Below are 19,237 nucleotides of genomic sequence, written 5' to 3' on the forward strand. Positions count from 1 at the left end.
CCCCTACATAATTTTACACTCCATACACCATAATGGCAAAGCAAAAAAAAAAAAAAAAAAAAACTTTCGTAAAAAAAATAAAAACATTAAATAATTCCATTGCATAAGTATTCAAACCCTTATCCCGGACAGCTGAAATTTAGCTCAGGAGCATTCATATTGTTTGTAGATATTACTACACTTCAAGTGAAGCTAACCTGTGGCAAATTCAGTTCAATGGGTATTATTTGGAAAGGCACATGTTTTAATAAAAGGTCTAACAGCTGAAAATGCAAATCAGAGCAAAAACCAAGCCCTGATGTCAAAAGAACTGCCTGTAGAGCTCAGAAACAGGTTTGCGTCAAGCCACACATCTGGGGAAGAGTTCAGAAAAAAACTAAATTCTGCTTCTGCTTCAGAATCAGGTAACCTTCATTATCCATAATGGAAGCCGTCTGAAACAACTAGAACTCTTCCTAGAACTGGCTTCCTGGCCAAAATGAGAAACTGATGGAGAAGGGCCTTGTCTAGACTGGGGACCAAAGAAGCTGATGGTCACTTTAGTTGAGCTCCACGATCATATATGCAGACTCAATCTTCTTCTCAGTGAAAACATACGAAAACTCACTTGGAATTTGTAAAAATATACAAGATAAAAATAAATAAATAAATAAAGAATAATAATAATATTAAATAAATAAATAAATAAATAAATATAATAATAATAACACCTAAATGACCTAGACACTGAGAAACAGGATTCTCTGATCTGATGAACCTCAATTCCAAGCATAATGTTTGAAGGAAACCAGGAACTGCTCATCACTGAACAGTACCATCCCAAAAGTAAAGTGTGCTGGTAGCAGCCTCATGCTGCAGGGCTGTTTTTCTGCAGCAGGGACTGAGGGACTCATCAGAGTAGAAGAAAAGCTCAATGCACCAAAATATTGCGATTTTGACTTTTTTTTTTTTTTTTTGGTTAGACTATTTTTTTTTTACCTGGTGAAAACATTAGTGTTCCAATAATGCTGAAGTGCAAAACTAGCAGTATCAAAGGACCTGAGACTGTTGAGGTACTTTACTTATTTCAGTTTTTTTTTTTTTGATAAATTTACAAAGTTTTGACAGTTCTGTTTTTGCTTTGTCATAATGTGTAATAAAAGGGTGTTGATGGCGCGGTGGTTAAGACACATGCCTTTGGTGTGAGAGACTTGGGTTCGAATCCACTGTGAGACACCACTTAACCCCTAGTTGCTCCAGGGGCATGCGACCTCTGACATATATAGCAATTGTATGTCGCTTGTCAGCTTAATATATAAATTAAGGGGTAGGAATACTTTCATAAGGCAATGTACATACCACAATACAGTGGTGGCCAAAAATATTAGAACACTAGTAATTTCACTAGGTAAAAAAAATGGTTTTAAGTCAGTTATTTCCATCTGTTTCTGTAGTGTACCAGTAGGAAATATCAGATTACCTTTCCAAACATTCATTTTGCCATTAATTGTAATAATCCAATGAGAATTTTGTTTGCAAAACAGCCAGTGCTCCACACAATGATCTGATCTGATCATCATCCAGTCTGTCTGGAATGACATGAAGAAACAGAACAAACGGAGACAGACTAAATCCAGAAGAACAAAGCTACCTGAAAAACGATGCGCAAGTGCACCTAGGGCAAAAGCTTTGAACACAAAGGATGGCCACATCAAATTTTTTAATTTTAATTAAATCAAATTCACAATTGTAATTTAGTTAATAGAAGTTAATTGATAAAGAATTTACATTTAAAAAAAATTGGGAGCATCCTCATTTTACAGCATTTTTACAGAAGTACCGAAAACTTTTAACAGTATAGTTTTTCAGGTAGGTTTCTTGAAGCATCTTGGAGATGTTACCATTGTTAGTGTATACAAATATTTATTCTTATTTTATTTTTTTGCTAAGTCTTCGCATATTTAAAGAGAATGCTACACTTTGATGTCCTCCCATTGGATCGCACGGTCATCAGTACACATCAGAACTGTGCAGACTTGAGCTTTGTATACAGGTATGTATGTGTAATACAAACTGATATGATGTAATCAAATAAAATACTGATGACTGAGTAAGGTGTAATGTCCACACCCTCACCCAAAACTAAATCCACAGTGATACACATTGCAAAAAACTCAGCACTCCTAAGACAGCATCTGAAACTCATTCAGTGATTATTCAACCTTTCAGTATTTTTGTCTTGGTTAACCTAAAATTTACCAGGTGCCACAATGCTTAGTTGGAATGAGAATGTTGTGGTCCTGTAGGCCTTTATGTACTGCATGGTTTTGTGGAGAGATCTTACAGCACATGGCCAATCATCAGCATCTTTAAAGGGATAGTTACTCATCCTCATGTTGCTCCAAACCCATAAAACTTTCAAATGAGGGGTTTAGTGCTGTTTTATACCCCACTGACTTCCATTATTTGGACGAAACCAGTTGTAGCATGATTCATAATACCTTCCTTTGTGTTCTACAAAAGAAAGTAAGTTGCACATGTTTGGAATAACATGAGGGTGAATGAATGGTGACATTTTTGGGTGAACTATCCCTTTAAGTGCTTGATTATGCATCACTCCATGATTATAGGTCATTGTACTCCATATCTAGGTCAACATCAGTGAGTGCTGAAATCTGGAGACACTGAGAACTGAGTAAGAGACTGTCTTTGTAGAATGTAAAAAAACAGTCTGATATATGTTCAAGTGTTGGTGATGGCCCAAACACTAATGATAAAAACAAATGAGGAAGAGCGAGATAGGTGTGAGGTGAAACAAAAAAGAAAAGGATTTTGAGTGTAAAATAGATAGATTTATGAGAGAATAAAAAGTGTCTGTGCTGCAATAATTTAAAGTAGCTACAGTATATTAATGTGAATTTACCTCTCCAAGATAACTGCTAGAAACATTGAGTCAAAGAGTCACAAATTACTCATGCTCAACAGTGTTTTTCTCTTGGATGTTATTTTAAACGTTTGACACTGATTGTTTGTAGCAGAATTGAACATTTTGGCACGAATGGGGTAGGCGAGAGGGATGAAAATGTGTTTCTAATCACTCACAAAGATGCTTTTGTTCTTCTGTCCGGGCCTTCTGTAAGCCAGCGGTCCGGGCTGAGGTATTCTGTCAGAGAGTCTTAATTAGACTCATTATGTTGGGTTGCAGGGTGCAGGATACACTTAAATGCTTGTGTGTGTGATTTATCATTCATCTAGGTGGATACAGTAAGTGGTCTAAATGGCAGATTTTGACACTCAGTAGTAGAGTCACTGTGCAAACAGTATCAGTCAGACTTTTCTTGAGTCATTTAGTCTTGCAAGTCATAAAGTGTTTACCCGAGTTCAATGCTGTTCCAACAAAAGACAACTAATTTTTCCTAAACTTTTACTAAATAAGACAGTCAGTCCAAGTTCCCCGCCTGTCAAACTCTGAGAGAGAATTCCAAAACACTTTAATCAAATAAAAATCTAACTTCCCTGAAAGCACCCACATTTTCCATCTTTACTCTTAATATTGCGGCAACACCTCTTCAGAGAGAAGGCCTGTGTGCTTTAAAGATAAGCTTTCAGGGCAGATTTCAAACTAAGAGAAGAGATGGCAAAAAAAAAAAAAAAAAAGACGAGAACCTGATCCAGTCTAAATGGGCTGGAATAACACTCTCCACCCTGTCTGATGAGAGATTTTCTCAGAAGACTGAAAGAACTCTCTGACTGGGCCTGTCCTGTTATTTTCCTTTTCTATTTTTTTTTCCATCTGCCCCATTCAGTTTTTGTCTGGTTTATTTACCCCTCCTGGTGGACAGAGCCTGTAACACAACAACAAGATCGCCACATGGCCACACTTCTGTAGGGTTTCAACACATGCCTAAAAGTTCTCATCCTGCTGGTCAGAATGAACCAGATGTACTGCCACCACACTGTCAGTCTGAGACTGCACAGCTACTAGACAATGCAACAGCAGAAGCAAAAAAAAAAAAAAAAAAAGTATAATAAAACAAAAAATAACAAACTAAAATAAGACAAAAAATTAAACATTCTATCTATCTATCTATCTATCTATCTATCTATCTATCTATCTATCTATCTATCTATCTATCTATCTATCTATCTATCTATCGGATTTTATAAAATGTTCCCAGCTTTTTATTTATCTTTATCCTTTGGATTTTTTGGACTACTTAACTGACAAGATCAATATTTAATGTAGCTATTAAAATACAAAGCGATACAGAATATATGGATTGTTCTCACATGATTGATGTCTCATGGATAATATATATATATATATATATATATATATATATATATATATATATATATATATATATATATATATATATATATATATATATATATATTAAATTCTAATATTTTATCTAATGCTCTATTCATACTCTGGCAGTCAGTCTACAGCTTACTCAATAGAATTTAAAGTATGTGAGAGGGGGGTTTGCACTCAGTTTAAATATGAGCAGTAAATTATATAACAGAGATTAGCTGGATGCTATTAGGCAAAGAGGTAATTGCAAACATTACCCTATTACTCAATGCTCCATGGACAGAGCTCACACAAAGACACAACTGCTGTCTTATTGTTTTCTTCTCCTGTGCTCCGATCGATCTTGTCCCCTATCTCAAAAATACCATCATGGTTAAGGCCATGATGTTCCTCTTCTTATGTAAGTTGGAAAGACAAGTGCTTTGTAGACACCCCGTTTCCGTGAAGTTGAGGCCCCTGCTTTCTGGTTCAATCACCCACTTTACACCATAGACAAAGTGTCACAGGTATGTTCCATGTTTTAGGGGAAGCCACCTCCCAAGGTTGATTTAAACTGAGAGCACATTTTCTGCACCTCACTCACAGTGAACTACTTTTGAGGCTGTGTACAGTATGAGAGAAACAGCACAAGCTCCAACAGGCTGTCACCACAGAGATTAATAGTGTTTGAACAGGCAGGACTCTCTTGCCAAATGCAGGTAAAGATGCACAAATGTTTAAAAGTGAATTAGACATTAATCCTCTGTATGACAATAATAATAATAATAATAAAAAAAAACATTTTAACCATTCACAGTGTGATATTACATCTACATCTTCCATCTAATCCACCAAAGGGTGATCACCCTCTCATATATATATATATATATATATATATATATATATATATATATATATATATATATATATATATATATATATATATATATATATATATATATATATTTGACTGTACTCTTTATGTGTCAGTTTTTATTTAGAATTATAAGAATTACAAATGGTTCACAGAATATCTACCTGAGACATTTTTAGTAGATAAAGGAACATTTTTGTTCAGGCATTATTATTATTATTATTATTATTATAGTATTAATAATAATAATAATAATGTTGTTGTTGCTGGCTGCAATTTACTTAATGAAAATGTCAGTTCACTGTAGGCAACACATTAATAATATATTTAAAAATATATATTACATAACATATAAAATTGATATATTTTACATTTACTACTGATATATTTTTATGTAATATTATGCATCATCATAATAATAATGTAAACTTCAATAAAAACTTCATGTATAGTAAACAGATAAAGCAATAGGGACATCTGCGTATTCTTTTGAAAAGAATTGAGAATGATGAAATTATTTTATTTTCTTAATTCTAATTTAAGTGATGAATGTAGAAAGTAAGTTACCATACAAAGCCAATGACAGTGTAATAAGTATTTTTATTGCATTTTATAATGCCATTGTCAATAATTAGTACAGATTACATGCAACTAGACCTACTGTACAGTTTTTTTATTGTCTGCATGGACAGACACAAGAAGATTCAGGTTACAAATACACAGATATATGTGTGTTTTTTTTTTCTTTTTCTATACAGCATGAAGAAAAACGGCAGTGACTGGCATAAACATGGTCACCGGGGGTTAGAACGTCAAAGGTGGATGGCTAGATGCCTTTTTTATTTTATTGTATTTTCTATACCATTTCAAAAGCCATCACCTATTCTTCCCCCAAGTCTCATCTGAAAAAGCAAAACAAATGTAAAAAAAAAAAAAAAAAATGAAAGAGAAGTAAACAAGTTAAAATGAAACTAAAGTACATAAGTCACTGCTGGAAATGTACACACATTCGTAAAAATACAATGAGAGGAGTCGAAGTGGTAGTTCCATTTGATTGGCCAAAGAAGTTAATACCATCAGGCAAAAGCTTCCCTTCAAGGGTCCTTTACTTAGAAAACAGCAGCTCAAAGCTATTCATCACCGGGCAATGGAGCTCTGAGGCGGCGTCAGGGTGTGGAGAAGACATAAAATACTGCTGTCACCTTCATCACGCATCTGTTTGGTTACAGTTGTGGCAGACTTGTTCGATTTGGAATACAAAAATCTAACCACAATCCCTTTGGTGGTCACTGAAGATGAACTGCATTTCATTTCTAAAAGCCTTCTCACAAGCTTATTTGGTATGCTACTGTGGAAAAGCCACTCCAAGTTCACAGCAAACAGTGGTCAAAAATAGCCTGTGTGACTTTTATCTGAGTGCCTGAAAGCATGGCATTTTAGAGCCACAAGGGTGCAGAGGAGCCAGAAAATAAGAAAGACGCTCTATATAGGCATAATCCAACCAATAGAGCCACTTTCTCAGACAATTTCTATACAAATTTGGAGCGCTGTTGCCTTATGAGAGACAGCTTTGAGTGCTCATGGTAAATAAAGGAATGATTTGACTTTAAAGGGAGTCTGTACACATATTGGCACCTAAAAGGACCAATAATAATAATAATAATAATAAAAACACCTTAAAGTTGCTCTTTCTTATAAGCAAGAGAGGGCTACACATTTTTCTTCAATGTTTTTTTTTTTTTTTCTCTTTCATTGTTTTTCTGAAGTTTTGGTCCTGTCTTATGAGAAAAGTCCTTCTGAGGTATCATTACACAATGAGTTCAACTTTTTAGTTTGTTTTCCATCTTTTTTCCTTAAAAATGCATAAATGCACTACCGAGACAAAAAGTATCAAAATAGACCTAGCTAAGATAAATATACAAACAGGTGTGTTACCTAAACCACATATCTAACTCTTAATCTGTCTTTTTTTCGCGAGAGATAATACACTAAAAACAAATCATCGTCCCAGACGTTTTATGACAGAAAAAACTGGGAAAACAAAAGCGAAACGCAAAAAAAGGAAACCAAAATTGAACCATGATACCTGCAGCACATAATATGATAAATACATACACTTTAGCATAAGCAATACAGTATAGGAATTCTGAGCTCAAAACTTTACAACAGCTAAAAACAGGTGCAGAAAAAAGAAAAGCCAAAAGAAAACAAATAAAAGGAAACACAAAAAGGAGGGAATGCCCTTGAGAGCTAAGCCGAGCGGTATTATACAAGAATACATCATTACAACGTGTGTAAAAGTAACAAAGGAGTCATGGCGATCACCACTGATGCGTTTCAGTCCACATCTTACAAAACAGCTTTGTTTACACGTGTACCTTAAAGCACAATTGTAGTCCATTTAGTGAATGCAGCAATTCATTCGTTAGTTTTTCAATTCCTTCGCAATCCTCAGTTCTTGTAGCACAAGCTCATTGGTTCTCTTTGGATATTTTGGTTTCGTCGCATGGTAAAAATTAAAGCCCGTTTTAGCAGAGCGTGATGGATCTCTTAGGGATGGTCTATGTGTGTGTGTGTGTGTGTGTGCGTGCTGTATTTCCACCGCCGTCACGAAGCTACACTTTGCATTAATTGGGAAGCGGGGTCCGTGTGAGAGTGGCCTGCGTTAATGCATTCTGCCTATCATCATTTCTGACACCCAACTGACTGGCCCATTGAGTACGCTCTAATGACCGGCCAGCTCAATGGCTCTCATTGGCCTGGCCTCTCATTATGCATGCGGAATTAGAACACACAATTAAGCCTCCGCACAGAGGACCTGTACATAGACACTATGCTAATAGATCACTTAAAGTGGGGAATATGTGATTTGGAGTAGACCCTTTTAAATATGTTGACCACTTAATGCTTCATACTTAACAGGACTCAGCAATTTCTTTTTTTTTTTTTTTTTTTTTGGAGGGGATGGAGAGGTAGTCGTCTCCCATCCCTCCCACCCCCCAGCCCGTTGTGTCTCGTTTATTTGTTTCCATTCATGCTAATGAATTTGAAATCAAGAAGAATCTACGAGCTCTGTTCACAGCTATGCAAGAATAAACATATTTTGTTTTTTTCCCGAAAATGTGTGTTTGCATTTGATTTTTTTCCGTATTTTGTGGATGAATGAAAAACTAGAAGGGAGTTACACCTTTTGAATGACTATTGGTGACTTTCATTGGCCTATCTATTTTGTGAACCGTTTTTAAAAGGAGGTAGCATTATTTTTGGTTTTATTTCTTTGAAGGTGTTTCGAAGGTGTGTATGAGCATACAGACCAGGTACGTAAGACCATGCTTAAAAAAACGAAAAGAAGGATCCTCCAACATAAAAAAAAGTGGAAACTTGAAAGGTTTGAAAAGAATATAGTCCCTATCAGTCATCCCTTATTAGTGTGGTAAATAATACTGTTCAACAGGCAGGGTAAGCATAACAACCAAGTGCATGGCTGCTTTTTTTGGTATTCGTTGAACTGCATTTAATTGTGAAATACTGGTAATTGAAGTAAACCATAATGCTGAGTAATTGCTGCTGGCTTCTAATGTCACAAAAGGACATCAGCTGTTATTTAAGTGCCTTTTGCATGTAAAGTCCTTTGCAATCTTAGATGGTGAAGACTGCAACTCAACACTGCAATTGCCTGAGCACAAGATGGGGTAGAGAGCTTCCTTTCTCAGACTGTAAGTGCTTGTACGTTAACTAAAGAACCGCGTGAGGCATGTCAATACTGCTTTTTTTTGCTTTTTGTTTCCTTTTCGGTTTGTTTTTTGGCCTTTAAACATATGTAGTGTTAAGAACTCATTAGGTTAACGTATTTTAAAACAGTTTTCTTAAAAAATAAAAAAAATTGCATTTTACACTTTGGTTTTTGGAATGCTCTGTAGTGTAAGTCAAAAAACAAATGATTTAACTGGAAAAAGAGGAAAATTAAATATGACGCATTTGTGTTCTTTTGGCCAGTTCTTTAGGAAGAAGAAAATTATAAATAAAAAAGAGTTTTTGGTTTACTAAATATCTCTTTGGTTACCTGTAACAAAAGTAAAATGGGGAAAAAAAAACTAAAAAAGCAACATATATTAAATTAAAACTCGGAATTTGGCATGGCACTACTGAGAACGTTTTTTTTTCGTTTTGTTTTTTAAGTTCAGTGAAAGCAAAATCTCACATGCTAATCAGACACTTTCTACTCACACAGTGAACTGCAAATAACTTTTATATATCTAGTCACTATAGAACTTTGAACTGATAATGTGAGAGTCACCTTGTTGGTTAGCCACAGTACAAATCCCCTTTGTAATAACAGCGTGAGGGGGCAAACACTGTGGTCTGAGGTATTCCGTGACCTTGTTATCTTTCACCTTAAAGCAATATTTTGTATCGCAGCTGATATCAATTGGCTACAACAGAAAATTCTGAAACGAGAAAGGGAAATGGCGCAAATCTGGGAAAATAAGATCAAAAATTTCAAAATAAATGAACAAATTAAGCAAATTTGTGAAGAAAAAAAAAAAAAGAGATTTTTTTTTTCCTCCAGGATCTTACAGGGAGCCCTACAGTGCGTATTCCGCCTCTGTCTCTTCAGTATCATCTTCTCTCTGCTATAGAAATGTTTGAGTGGTTTTGTTGGTATTTCACATTATATTTCATCCGTGGTTCTGTTTTTGGAAAGTTTTCACTTAACGCTAAGTGCCATCCTCAATACTCGTGAACCAATGCTAGGACATTTAGGACTATTGGAGTGGAGTTTGTAGAATAAAAGATTTTGGAACTTCTCTCCCAAATGTAACCCCTTTTTGGAATGATGTGAGAATTTAAAAAGCAAAACAAAACAATCATTAACAGAAGACATAATAGTCGAATTACATCACAACGAAAAATCGATCCTTTAGAAATAGATGACTATGAAAGTAAAATCGAAATCGAAAGCTACTGCACACATATTATAATCAACGATACAGTCAATAGAGTCTCTGAGCCGGTCCTCCGCAAGCCTCGTGTCAGTCTGGCTGTCGTAACAGCACCACAGGAGAACAACAGCCAAAAAGTTCCTTTTCCTGAAATATGCCTTTTTGGGGGGTAGCAACATTTTCTACGTTTAGTCTGACAAAGAGCGAGGGGGAAAAACACAGTTGGGCAGATCCTTGCAGATGCCATCAGATAAAGATAGGGACAGCGCAAGCATCCACAAGTCTGATCATAGGATAACACTGCCTCAAGACAGAACACGCCCCCCGTTTCTCTAGTCCAGTCATGTAAGGGAGACAAAAAAGAAAAAAAAGGGTTGGTCAGGTGGCCAAGGACGCTGTCACCAGTCTTTCAGCTCATTTCCTTTCAGTCTTTGCCTTTGTCGCGAGTGGTGAACTTATCCGTGAGACCGCAAAGTCTTGCAGCATCACCTTGAACGAGTACAAAAATCCGGTGGAAATCAGAAGTCATTCTAAAGATGTGTGTTTGTCATCTCTTTCAAACATCTTTCCGTTGTGTATTTATCCCATAGAAAAGCAGTGTTCTCAGGCCCAAAGAACAAAGAATAAAGCTAAAAAAAGACTTAAGGTAAAGAAACCTTGAGAGACTTGTGAAAAAAAAAAAATAAATGAGTAAGCTTGTATACTGATGTTAGGTTTCCCTCAGTAGCTTTAGATACAGTGGTCCATACTTCTATCAGACCATGTTTCAGAATACAGGAGGACACAATGCACAGCTGCTCAAAGGGCCTTTTTGAGGCTACTGACAGAAGAAACAAAAATTAAGAGGGGGAAATGTGTTTTTGGATTGTGAACTGATGAGGTCTAACCCTGTTTTGGTTCTTGAAGTTGTAGTTGGTTTTTTAAATCTTTGTTTCTCACTTGATCTTGAACATCTTGAATATGAGGGAGGGAGGGACAGGGACAGGCTCCGCCTCCATCAAGCCCTCCTCCTACTCCAGCTCCTCTGTGGGAAGCTCCTCCTCCATGTCGCGCTCATCAATGGGCATGCTCATGTTTTGAGTGACAGATGCCATAAGGGACATGGGTCTGCTGTCCTCCTCCATCTCAGCTGGCTCCTCCTTCACATGGATTTGGTGTCTGAAACAGAAATAACACGCAAAAGTCAGTCTGTGATTACAGAGGCATGATAAACATGTCATTTTTGAAATCTGGTTAAATTGTTTTCAAATATAGAAAACACTACTTTAAATCTAGACATTTGTAATCATTAAATATATTGAAAGATTAAATATATTCATTAAATATATTTATAATGTTACAAAAGACTTATATTTCAAACTTTTTGAACTTTCTATTCACCAAAGAATAATAATAATATTTTTTTAATGATTTTTCATAAAAATATTGGGCAGTAATATTAATATTCAGTGTTTTCAAAATTATTAATAAAATTAAATGCTTTTTTAGCACCAAATCAGCATATTAGAATGATTTCTGAAGGATCATGTGCCACTGAAGACTGGAGTAAAAATAAAATACATTTTAAATATATGAATTTGCAAAAACAGGTAATTCCCCATTTAAGAAATGTTCAAAAGCGCAGTTGGTTTATTTTGATTAGGTAAAAAATACAGCTAACAAACACAATAAAAAAGTGATAAAATAAAAACATGATTTTTGAAAAACTGAGTTACCTAAGAAACTCTTCATATATTAAAATAGAAAACCGTTATTTTGAATGGCAATATTATTCTTTGGTATTGGTCTTTGTTGTATTTTTGGATGAAATAAATGTTTCTTAGTGAACCAAAGTGACAAAAACATTTCTACAAATCTTACAGATCTCAAACTTTGGAATGAGAATTCATTGAATTTTCATTAGAAATACACACTAGGTATCAAGGCACTAGTAATCAGTCAGCTGGGAGTTGACTAGTCTTACCCATACTGCTGTGGAGAAAGGCCAGGGCTGCAGCTGCCGTTACTGTTGACTTGTTCGACAGTGCTGCTGACATCATCGTGGCCGATGTGCAGCATGTTGAGGCTCGCACCTGTGCTGTTGTTCATCAGGGTGGTGCTGTTCAGAAGACCAAGACTGCTCTCCGCAAGTGCAGCCTGCACACACAGATTGAAAGTATTTAGACTTTCTCAAAAGTTAAGAGAGATGCAATGATGGCTATGTTGCTGTAAGGTTATAAAGCACAAAGGTCACTGTAATGACAATATTCTCATACTGTATGAAACTTCGAGCACAAAGCCCTCTGGTGCCACTGTTACACAGACAACAGTGTATACTATTGATTTTAAATGTATATAGAACTAATAAAAGATAAATGTGCTGACTGGATAGATCTAACCGGTGTGTTTTAAGAGAAATCTGGCAGCAGTGGTGCAGCAGGTTAGTCAGTGTCACCACTAGGGGTCTCCTCGCTTCCACACAAAAGACCTGACTGCTCGCTGAAATAACCAGAAACGCACCAAAGTGCTCATCTCTAAAACTCATTAACATATGAAATACATTACATTATGTTATATTGTTTGGTAATATTTTTTTTTTCTTCATTGTTTTTAAAGGGGGTAAAACATGTAAAAACTGTAAAAGAAGACTTACATTGGGGTCCAAAAAAAAAAAAAAAAAAAAAAAAAAAATACCACTAGTAAAAATGCTGCTACTGTATTTCACTAGAATTTCACTTAATTTTAATTTTTGGAAACACCTTGTTTTAAGGTGTCTTTGTAATGCGTTACATGTGATTCCTATTTTAATAACAATTAAATATGCATAATTACATACAAGTTACCCCTAAGCCAAAACTTAATCCTAACCTTATAGTAAGTACATGTACTGTACTTTAATATGAGTAATTAATATTACCCAGCACTTAAACGTATAATTAATTATGCTGTAACAATGACACCTTAAAATAAAGTGTAACTTTAATTTTATATATGCATAATTAAAATGAAATTCATTTTAAATTAATTTATTGACTTAATATTATTTATAACAATCCTAAATAGATCATCATTCATTGCATAGTTCATCTTTGAATTATTATTTAGAACTACATTGTACATATTTAATTTCTTTTTCTAAATCCATATTGCCTGTTGACTACATTAAAAAAAATCAGACTGGCTTTATAGACACATACGTACATTACCATAAACTGCTTAAAACAACAACAACCACCTTCAAGATCCAAGGCAGAAGTAAATGTTACATCCATATTACCATTACTACATACAGTACAAATCTACATAAACAACTATGCATATGGCTATTTTAATGCATGAGGAAAGGTGGAACGGAAAATCATTTGAACTGAAATTTGATGTGGTAACAGTAGTGACTGCCCAAAATATGCCACCCAAGAGAAAGAAAGAGCAACAGAGAGATGGGGGAGAAGAGAAACAAAATTGTTTGAGGGAAATCCATTCTGATTTTGTGGAGACTGGGTGGTGGCGAGAAAGATGATCAGGGTCACACAAGGTTTAAAGGATGTGAACCGAATAAGGACTATTTTTTTTACCCTTTAACTATAATTAATTGGAAGCCACCTACGATTTTGGCAAAAACAGACAGATCTAGTAGGTAAACATGCTTAATGCCGGTTTAATGCGATGTCCAGGTTGAATCACTTTTAAAAGGTCAATTTCGGACAGGATTGTGCCTACCATACAGACAAAAACACACTCAAGGAATTACAAAAGGAAAACAGCAGAGCGCCACAGTTCTCTCACACTCTGGTAGGGCGTTGTTGTGCACGCCAGAGATCTCCACTGTGTGTCTGCTCTTTTGTTAAAGGCTAGTTTATGTGCGGCCTTTTCAGGATGAGCAGTTCCATTTCCATAGAGATGGCCTGCGGGGTCAGAGTGGGACAAACTGGGCCAGGCTGCTGGAAGTGTGTGTGTGTGTGTTGCCCCTTGATTAGCTGGGCTGTTTGTTTGTCAGGCGCTGACACTGCTTGTCCTGTGAGGAGATGGATGGGCGCAGACCTGACAGAGCGCCACACACGCTCACACACCCAGACCAGGACTCGAGCACAAAGACTAACCTCCCAGATCCATCTCTGTCTCATCACACAGCGTTCTTGGGAAAAACACACACACAAACCTGGAAAGACAGAGCCAGGCTCCGAAAGCTCAGAACGAGAGTGGTGGTGACACCGTGGGTTTCAGATGGATTTTCTAGGACAGACACTAATTTTATGCTGTGACCTTCATTGACAAATATTTGATGCTATAAATCACATATGGCTGGCTGGGAGCGCGTGTGCGATGGAGGGAGGAGAACGGAGGAGGTTTGGGAGAAGTAGCTAATTAGAAGAGGAAATTATTATCAGTGCCCTTGTACGCTTGATCTGGCCTGATCCGTGCAAGATTCCCATACTTTCTGAGGAATGAATTTTCCAGGATCTTTCCAGTTGTTTATAACTACTTAACTCGTTCAGAAAGATTCACTCATGAACCATTCAGACCAACTGAAATAAACTGAAAAGAATGATTCATTCACATATCAGATCTCACTACAGCAACTTCTACTTTAATGTTTAGTAGACAAAATATGTTTGAGCTCTAGAAAAATGTAGTCATATTTAGAAATTTTTATGACGTTATTTTCGATGCAAATTCTAATTCAGACCGATTTGCTGATGAATCATTTAGTCCAGACTCTGAACTGGTTTGAGAGAACATAAAAGATTCATTTACAAATCAGACGAATCAAAAGATTCAACGATGAACCAACTCAAAAGAATGATTCACTCACATGTGATATAAATAATATATTTATGAATAAACACAAGGTTATTTGTGATGAGTTTCAAAGTCTACATTTCTCCATCATTTTCAATGATGAATGCATAAAGGTGTCAATTTGATTTAATGAAGACACTCACCTGATAGCTGGCATTCAGAGAGCCAAATCCCAGCCCAGAAATCATATTCTTGACGAGAGTGGGACTTCTGAAGAAGAGAAGAAAGAGAGAGGGTGATTAAGTACATGTGTGGATAACAACAAAACACTTCTGACCGGAGCGCATGTTAAAAAAAGCTCCCAAACCTGTGAAAAATGCTGAGGCACTATTCTATTTATAAGAGATAAATAGAAAAGTTAAACAATGGAGACTAACACATGCAATCTGACACAGCATATACTGCACACACACTACTGTTTGTTCACTTTTGTGCCGGTGCGCTACAGGGCTGAAATCTGGCACACAGGCCGTCGGCTGGGTAATTTGCCGTTGTCTCTCTGGCAGAGCTTGAGACGGCGTGTAACATCTGTTTGTACAAATGCAAGCAGGCACGCTTTTCTGCTGTGCATCTGCTCACAATGTACCCTAAACAGTGTAGACACAGACGGAAAAAATACACAGCCGCACAAACACACATGTACGCACTGCCAAACACAAGCAGGCGAGGCACAAAAGAGACCTTTGTGCTTTTGACTAGAGAGTCAGTAATAGGGTAATGATGGGAAGCCCATTAGGGTAATCATACATGCCAATAACGATTATAGCCCCACTTACAGTTCAGACCTACAAGCTTACGCTTTTGCTACAGGAATAAAGCCTGTTTTTGGGACTTCTGCTCAATAAATAGCCTTCACTTAAAAAGTGCCGTTTTAATCCGGTGTTTCACAGGTTATTGCAACTAGTGTGCCTTCAGAACAGACTCCTATTTCAAGCTTTAAAGCTAAAGAAAGTCTCGGTAGGGATTCTTAAGAAAGCCAAGAGTGGCAGCACAACTATTTGACATCATCTTTCTTCAGGTCACACTCGATGCAACTTGCTTCAAGATGCAATATTTGATTTGAGGTGAAGATCATTAGTGAATAGTAATGGTAAAAACTATTAATTCTCATATACTTTAAGGCAAAAACGGTAAACAGGACAGTGCCAGAGATCCCTGTGTGATGCATCACATTATATTTTGTATAAATAATTTTGTTTCATTTTATGTCTGTTATCAGTAACGTACATTAGGGTGTTCTGTGTTACATTTTAGAAGGTTTATTGCATTATTTTAGTGTTGTGTGTTACCTTTTGTCTCTGTGTGTACAGTATGGCCAATCTACTGTATATATGATTATTGGCCATGTTATATGTTAACATTATATCACTTATTAAAATATAAGCATTGTCAGCCAATTTTTTTTTTTTTTATTGAATTTCTGGAAACCACAGCTGCCTTTTTTCCCTTTTTACTGCAATTTTATTTTGTAAACATTTTTATGGAATAATCTGAAACGACAAGAAATTAATTCTATGGGTCAACGGTCACTTTTTAAAGGTGACCAGTCTTGAGTCTACATACCCGGTCATCTTTGGTGGTCTCCTCTTTTGGTATTCCACTTCGTCCACGGTCCAAACAGCACCCTTGACATTCTCGACCCGCACAAAGCACTTGTGCAGACTCAGGTTATGGCGCACAGCATTCTGGGTAACAGAGGCGGGACATAGAGAAGACAAGAGAGCAAAAAGTAGCAGTCAGTCTCCCGTTCCTGCCACGACTCAGCGCTCTAGGTATCTTAAGCAGAATCGCGACCGTGTCGCTGTCATTGCTGGAAACGCAATTATAGCGCGGCCTGATATAAACAGCCTTTAATAATGGCATAAATCTTATACCTGCTTTCTAATTAAAAGAGTGCACGTGATGATGAGCACAAAAGATTGTACGGCTCAGACAGGGACGTATCGACTGAGCGTATCTCTCCATCTCGAACCCGTCCCCCTCCCACCCGCACCATCTCACAGACACACAACCAATTAAGTGCACATTCTACTGAGGGGAAGTGACAATGTGGTGCCACACCATCATAACAGTGGGGAGTAAAAAAAAAAAACTCCATCTTTGAAGGCAAAAAAATAAGAAACGATGCGCACTCCCCCCCAACATCAGCAAACCCACTCCCTGCTTTTTATTTTAAATTTCACTAATCAGCCACTATCTAGAATAACACCCCCAAGGGAGGCCCCTTCCTTTTCATCTGCTATTTGTAGTTTGTTCATGCCCAATTTCATTACCAATTTTAATTCGTGTATAATTAAATCCTGTGTATTTTTTCCGACGCACTCTTTTTTTTCCCTCCTGAATCCATGAGGGAGGGACTGCTGATGCCGGAATCACTCCTAACCATAATTACAAGTGCCATAATCAGGCGAGGCCTCCCTCCTTTGAATAAATTTCCGCGTGCAGGAGCGATGATGCTTAGTTTTGCAAATGAGTATGACCCCAATTTCAGCCTGCCACCTCACCGATTTTATTTGCATTCCCATCCGTGATGAAAGACTAATTCTTCCAGTTAAAACATTAGCAGCAATTTAAAGGGGGTCAGCCTCTGCAGACATAAACAAAATGCCCGCCTGACTGTGTGTGTGTGTGTATGAGTGACTGGAGGGGTGGCAGCTATATTAGAAAGATGGCATGCTTGATGTGGATGTCAAAGGCGTCTCGGTTACTTTGGTGACGGCGTCCACATGAAGAGAGACGACACTATGGCCACCATTTTAGCTTAGAAATGAGCAGCGACAGTAAATGTAATGAACAGCTTGAAACTGTGTTCAGAGGTTCAGAGTGAAACTGGATATTAAGAAGTGTGTATAAGACAAAGGTGTGCTGAGAAATAGGCATTTACAGCTGCGTCATTCTTTTCCTGATCGATAATAAATCACTTTGTGATTTTAAACCTTCTATGAGACAAATGTCCTTAATAGAAAAGCCCATTACTTTAAATTAATATAAAAATGCATATTTTGTATTATACACTAACGTTCAAAAGTTTGGAATTTACTTTTCATTCAGCAATGATGCATCAAACTGATCAAAAGTGACAGTAAAACATTTATGATGTTGCAAAACATTTAAAATAAACACACTCGAACCTTCCATCCATCAAAAAATCTTGGAAAAAATTATTGATAACTGTTTTCAAGATTGATAGTAATAGGAAATTTTTCTTGAACAGCAAATCAGCATACTAGAATGATTTCTGAAAAATCATGCAACACTGAAGACAGGAATATTAATGATAAATCTTAATTTTGCCATCATAGATTTTAATTAAAATTGAAATATATTAAACTAAAAAATTGTTGTAATTTATCAAAATAAATGATAGGGAAATTAAGCGTTGCAATTACTAAAAGTTAGCATCAGCTCTACACTTAAGTCTAAAAAGCAGCAGTTTTGCAGAATGACCCAGCTGGTGTTCATCTTGTGAATAAAAGCTGCCCTCTAACTGATCAATGACTTCCCCTTCTCTCCGGACCTAACATTTCATGAAATATAGATGGCCATTAAGAGCACCGGAGAACATGCATCTCCATTTCTATATTTAATACCGGGCCAAATGACTGGCAAGAGAGGAAGACAAGTGAGAACGTGCAGTTATTAAAATAAAAAGAAGAGAGAGAGTGTAAAAAGGTACTATAGGAAGGGGGAAAAAAAGATCTGGCTCTGGTGGAGGAGGAAAAGTAGACGGATCCATTAATTGTTAATTTCATAAAAGTGAAATGAGTTGTTAAAGATATTCCTGCCACTTTCACCTCGTTCCTCTCAACTCTCACTGGCTAAGCTCACTAACTGCTCCTGGGTGCCGCTACGGTTCAAGACTATTAGCCCGCTGTTCTGTCTCGATGCCCTCAGCCTCCTTCGGTCCCTCTCTCACCTCACCTTCTCCGATTCTCTCCCTACTTTCTCTCCTCCAGAGGCTCAGGCACACAAATGAGCCTTGGGCCAGTGTTGGCTGAATGTGGGGCAGCACCTCCTCAGCCCAGGCTCCAGGCTATAGGCCACGTGAATGGCTAATGAGGAGACTGACTGACAGGAAGCGAGCTACTCATTGTGGTGTCCGTTTCCTCTCTGGCCTGACAGCACCTTGCCAAGGTCCACAGCGGGAGGGGGAGGACGGGAGGGATGTATTAGCACATTTTTCTGAGGGGTGAACTATTGGCTAAGCAGGGTGATGGGGAGATGGCCCTCTAAATGGGATGGTTACATGGGCGTCCCAGGCCTTTAATGGTCGTTCTTCACTTTGGACCGAAAAAGAGACAAAGAGAGAGAGAGGTGACTGGAGGCTAAATTTCATAAAGGTAAGATAAAAGTTAAACTTGGTTA

General features: G+C 37.1%; 1 protein-coding gene across 3 annotated transcripts in view; it reads right to left on the bottom strand.

The window, feature by feature from the left end:
- Positions 1 to 5,730: 5,730 nt before the first annotated feature.
- Positions 5,731 to 19,237, bottom strand: part of LOC127968119 (forkhead box protein P4-like) — a 124,448-nt gene continuing 110,941 nt past the window's right edge. For all 3 annotated transcript variants that reach the window (XM_052569029.1, XM_052569030.1, XM_052569031.1), the window contains 4 exons: positions 16,436 to 16,557; positions 15,016 to 15,082; positions 12,057 to 12,229; positions 5,731 to 11,251 (listed from right to left, as the gene is read on the bottom strand). In XM_052569029.1, coding sequence (XP_052424989.1) covers positions 11,104 to 11,251; positions 12,057 to 12,229; positions 15,016 to 15,082; positions 16,436 to 16,557 — 510 coding nt within the window. In that variant the 3' untranslated portion in view covers positions 5,731 to 11,103. The remainder of the gene's footprint in view (positions 11,252 to 12,056; positions 12,230 to 15,015; positions 15,083 to 16,435; positions 16,558 to 19,237) is intronic.

This window comes from Carassius gibelio, chromosome B11, assembly GCF_023724105.1.
Source record: "Carassius gibelio isolate Cgi1373 ecotype wild population from Czech Republic chromosome B11, carGib1.2-hapl.c, whole genome shotgun sequence".
NCBI classification, from domain to species: domain Eukaryota; kingdom Metazoa; phylum Chordata; class Actinopteri; order Cypriniformes; family Cyprinidae; genus Carassius; species Carassius gibelio.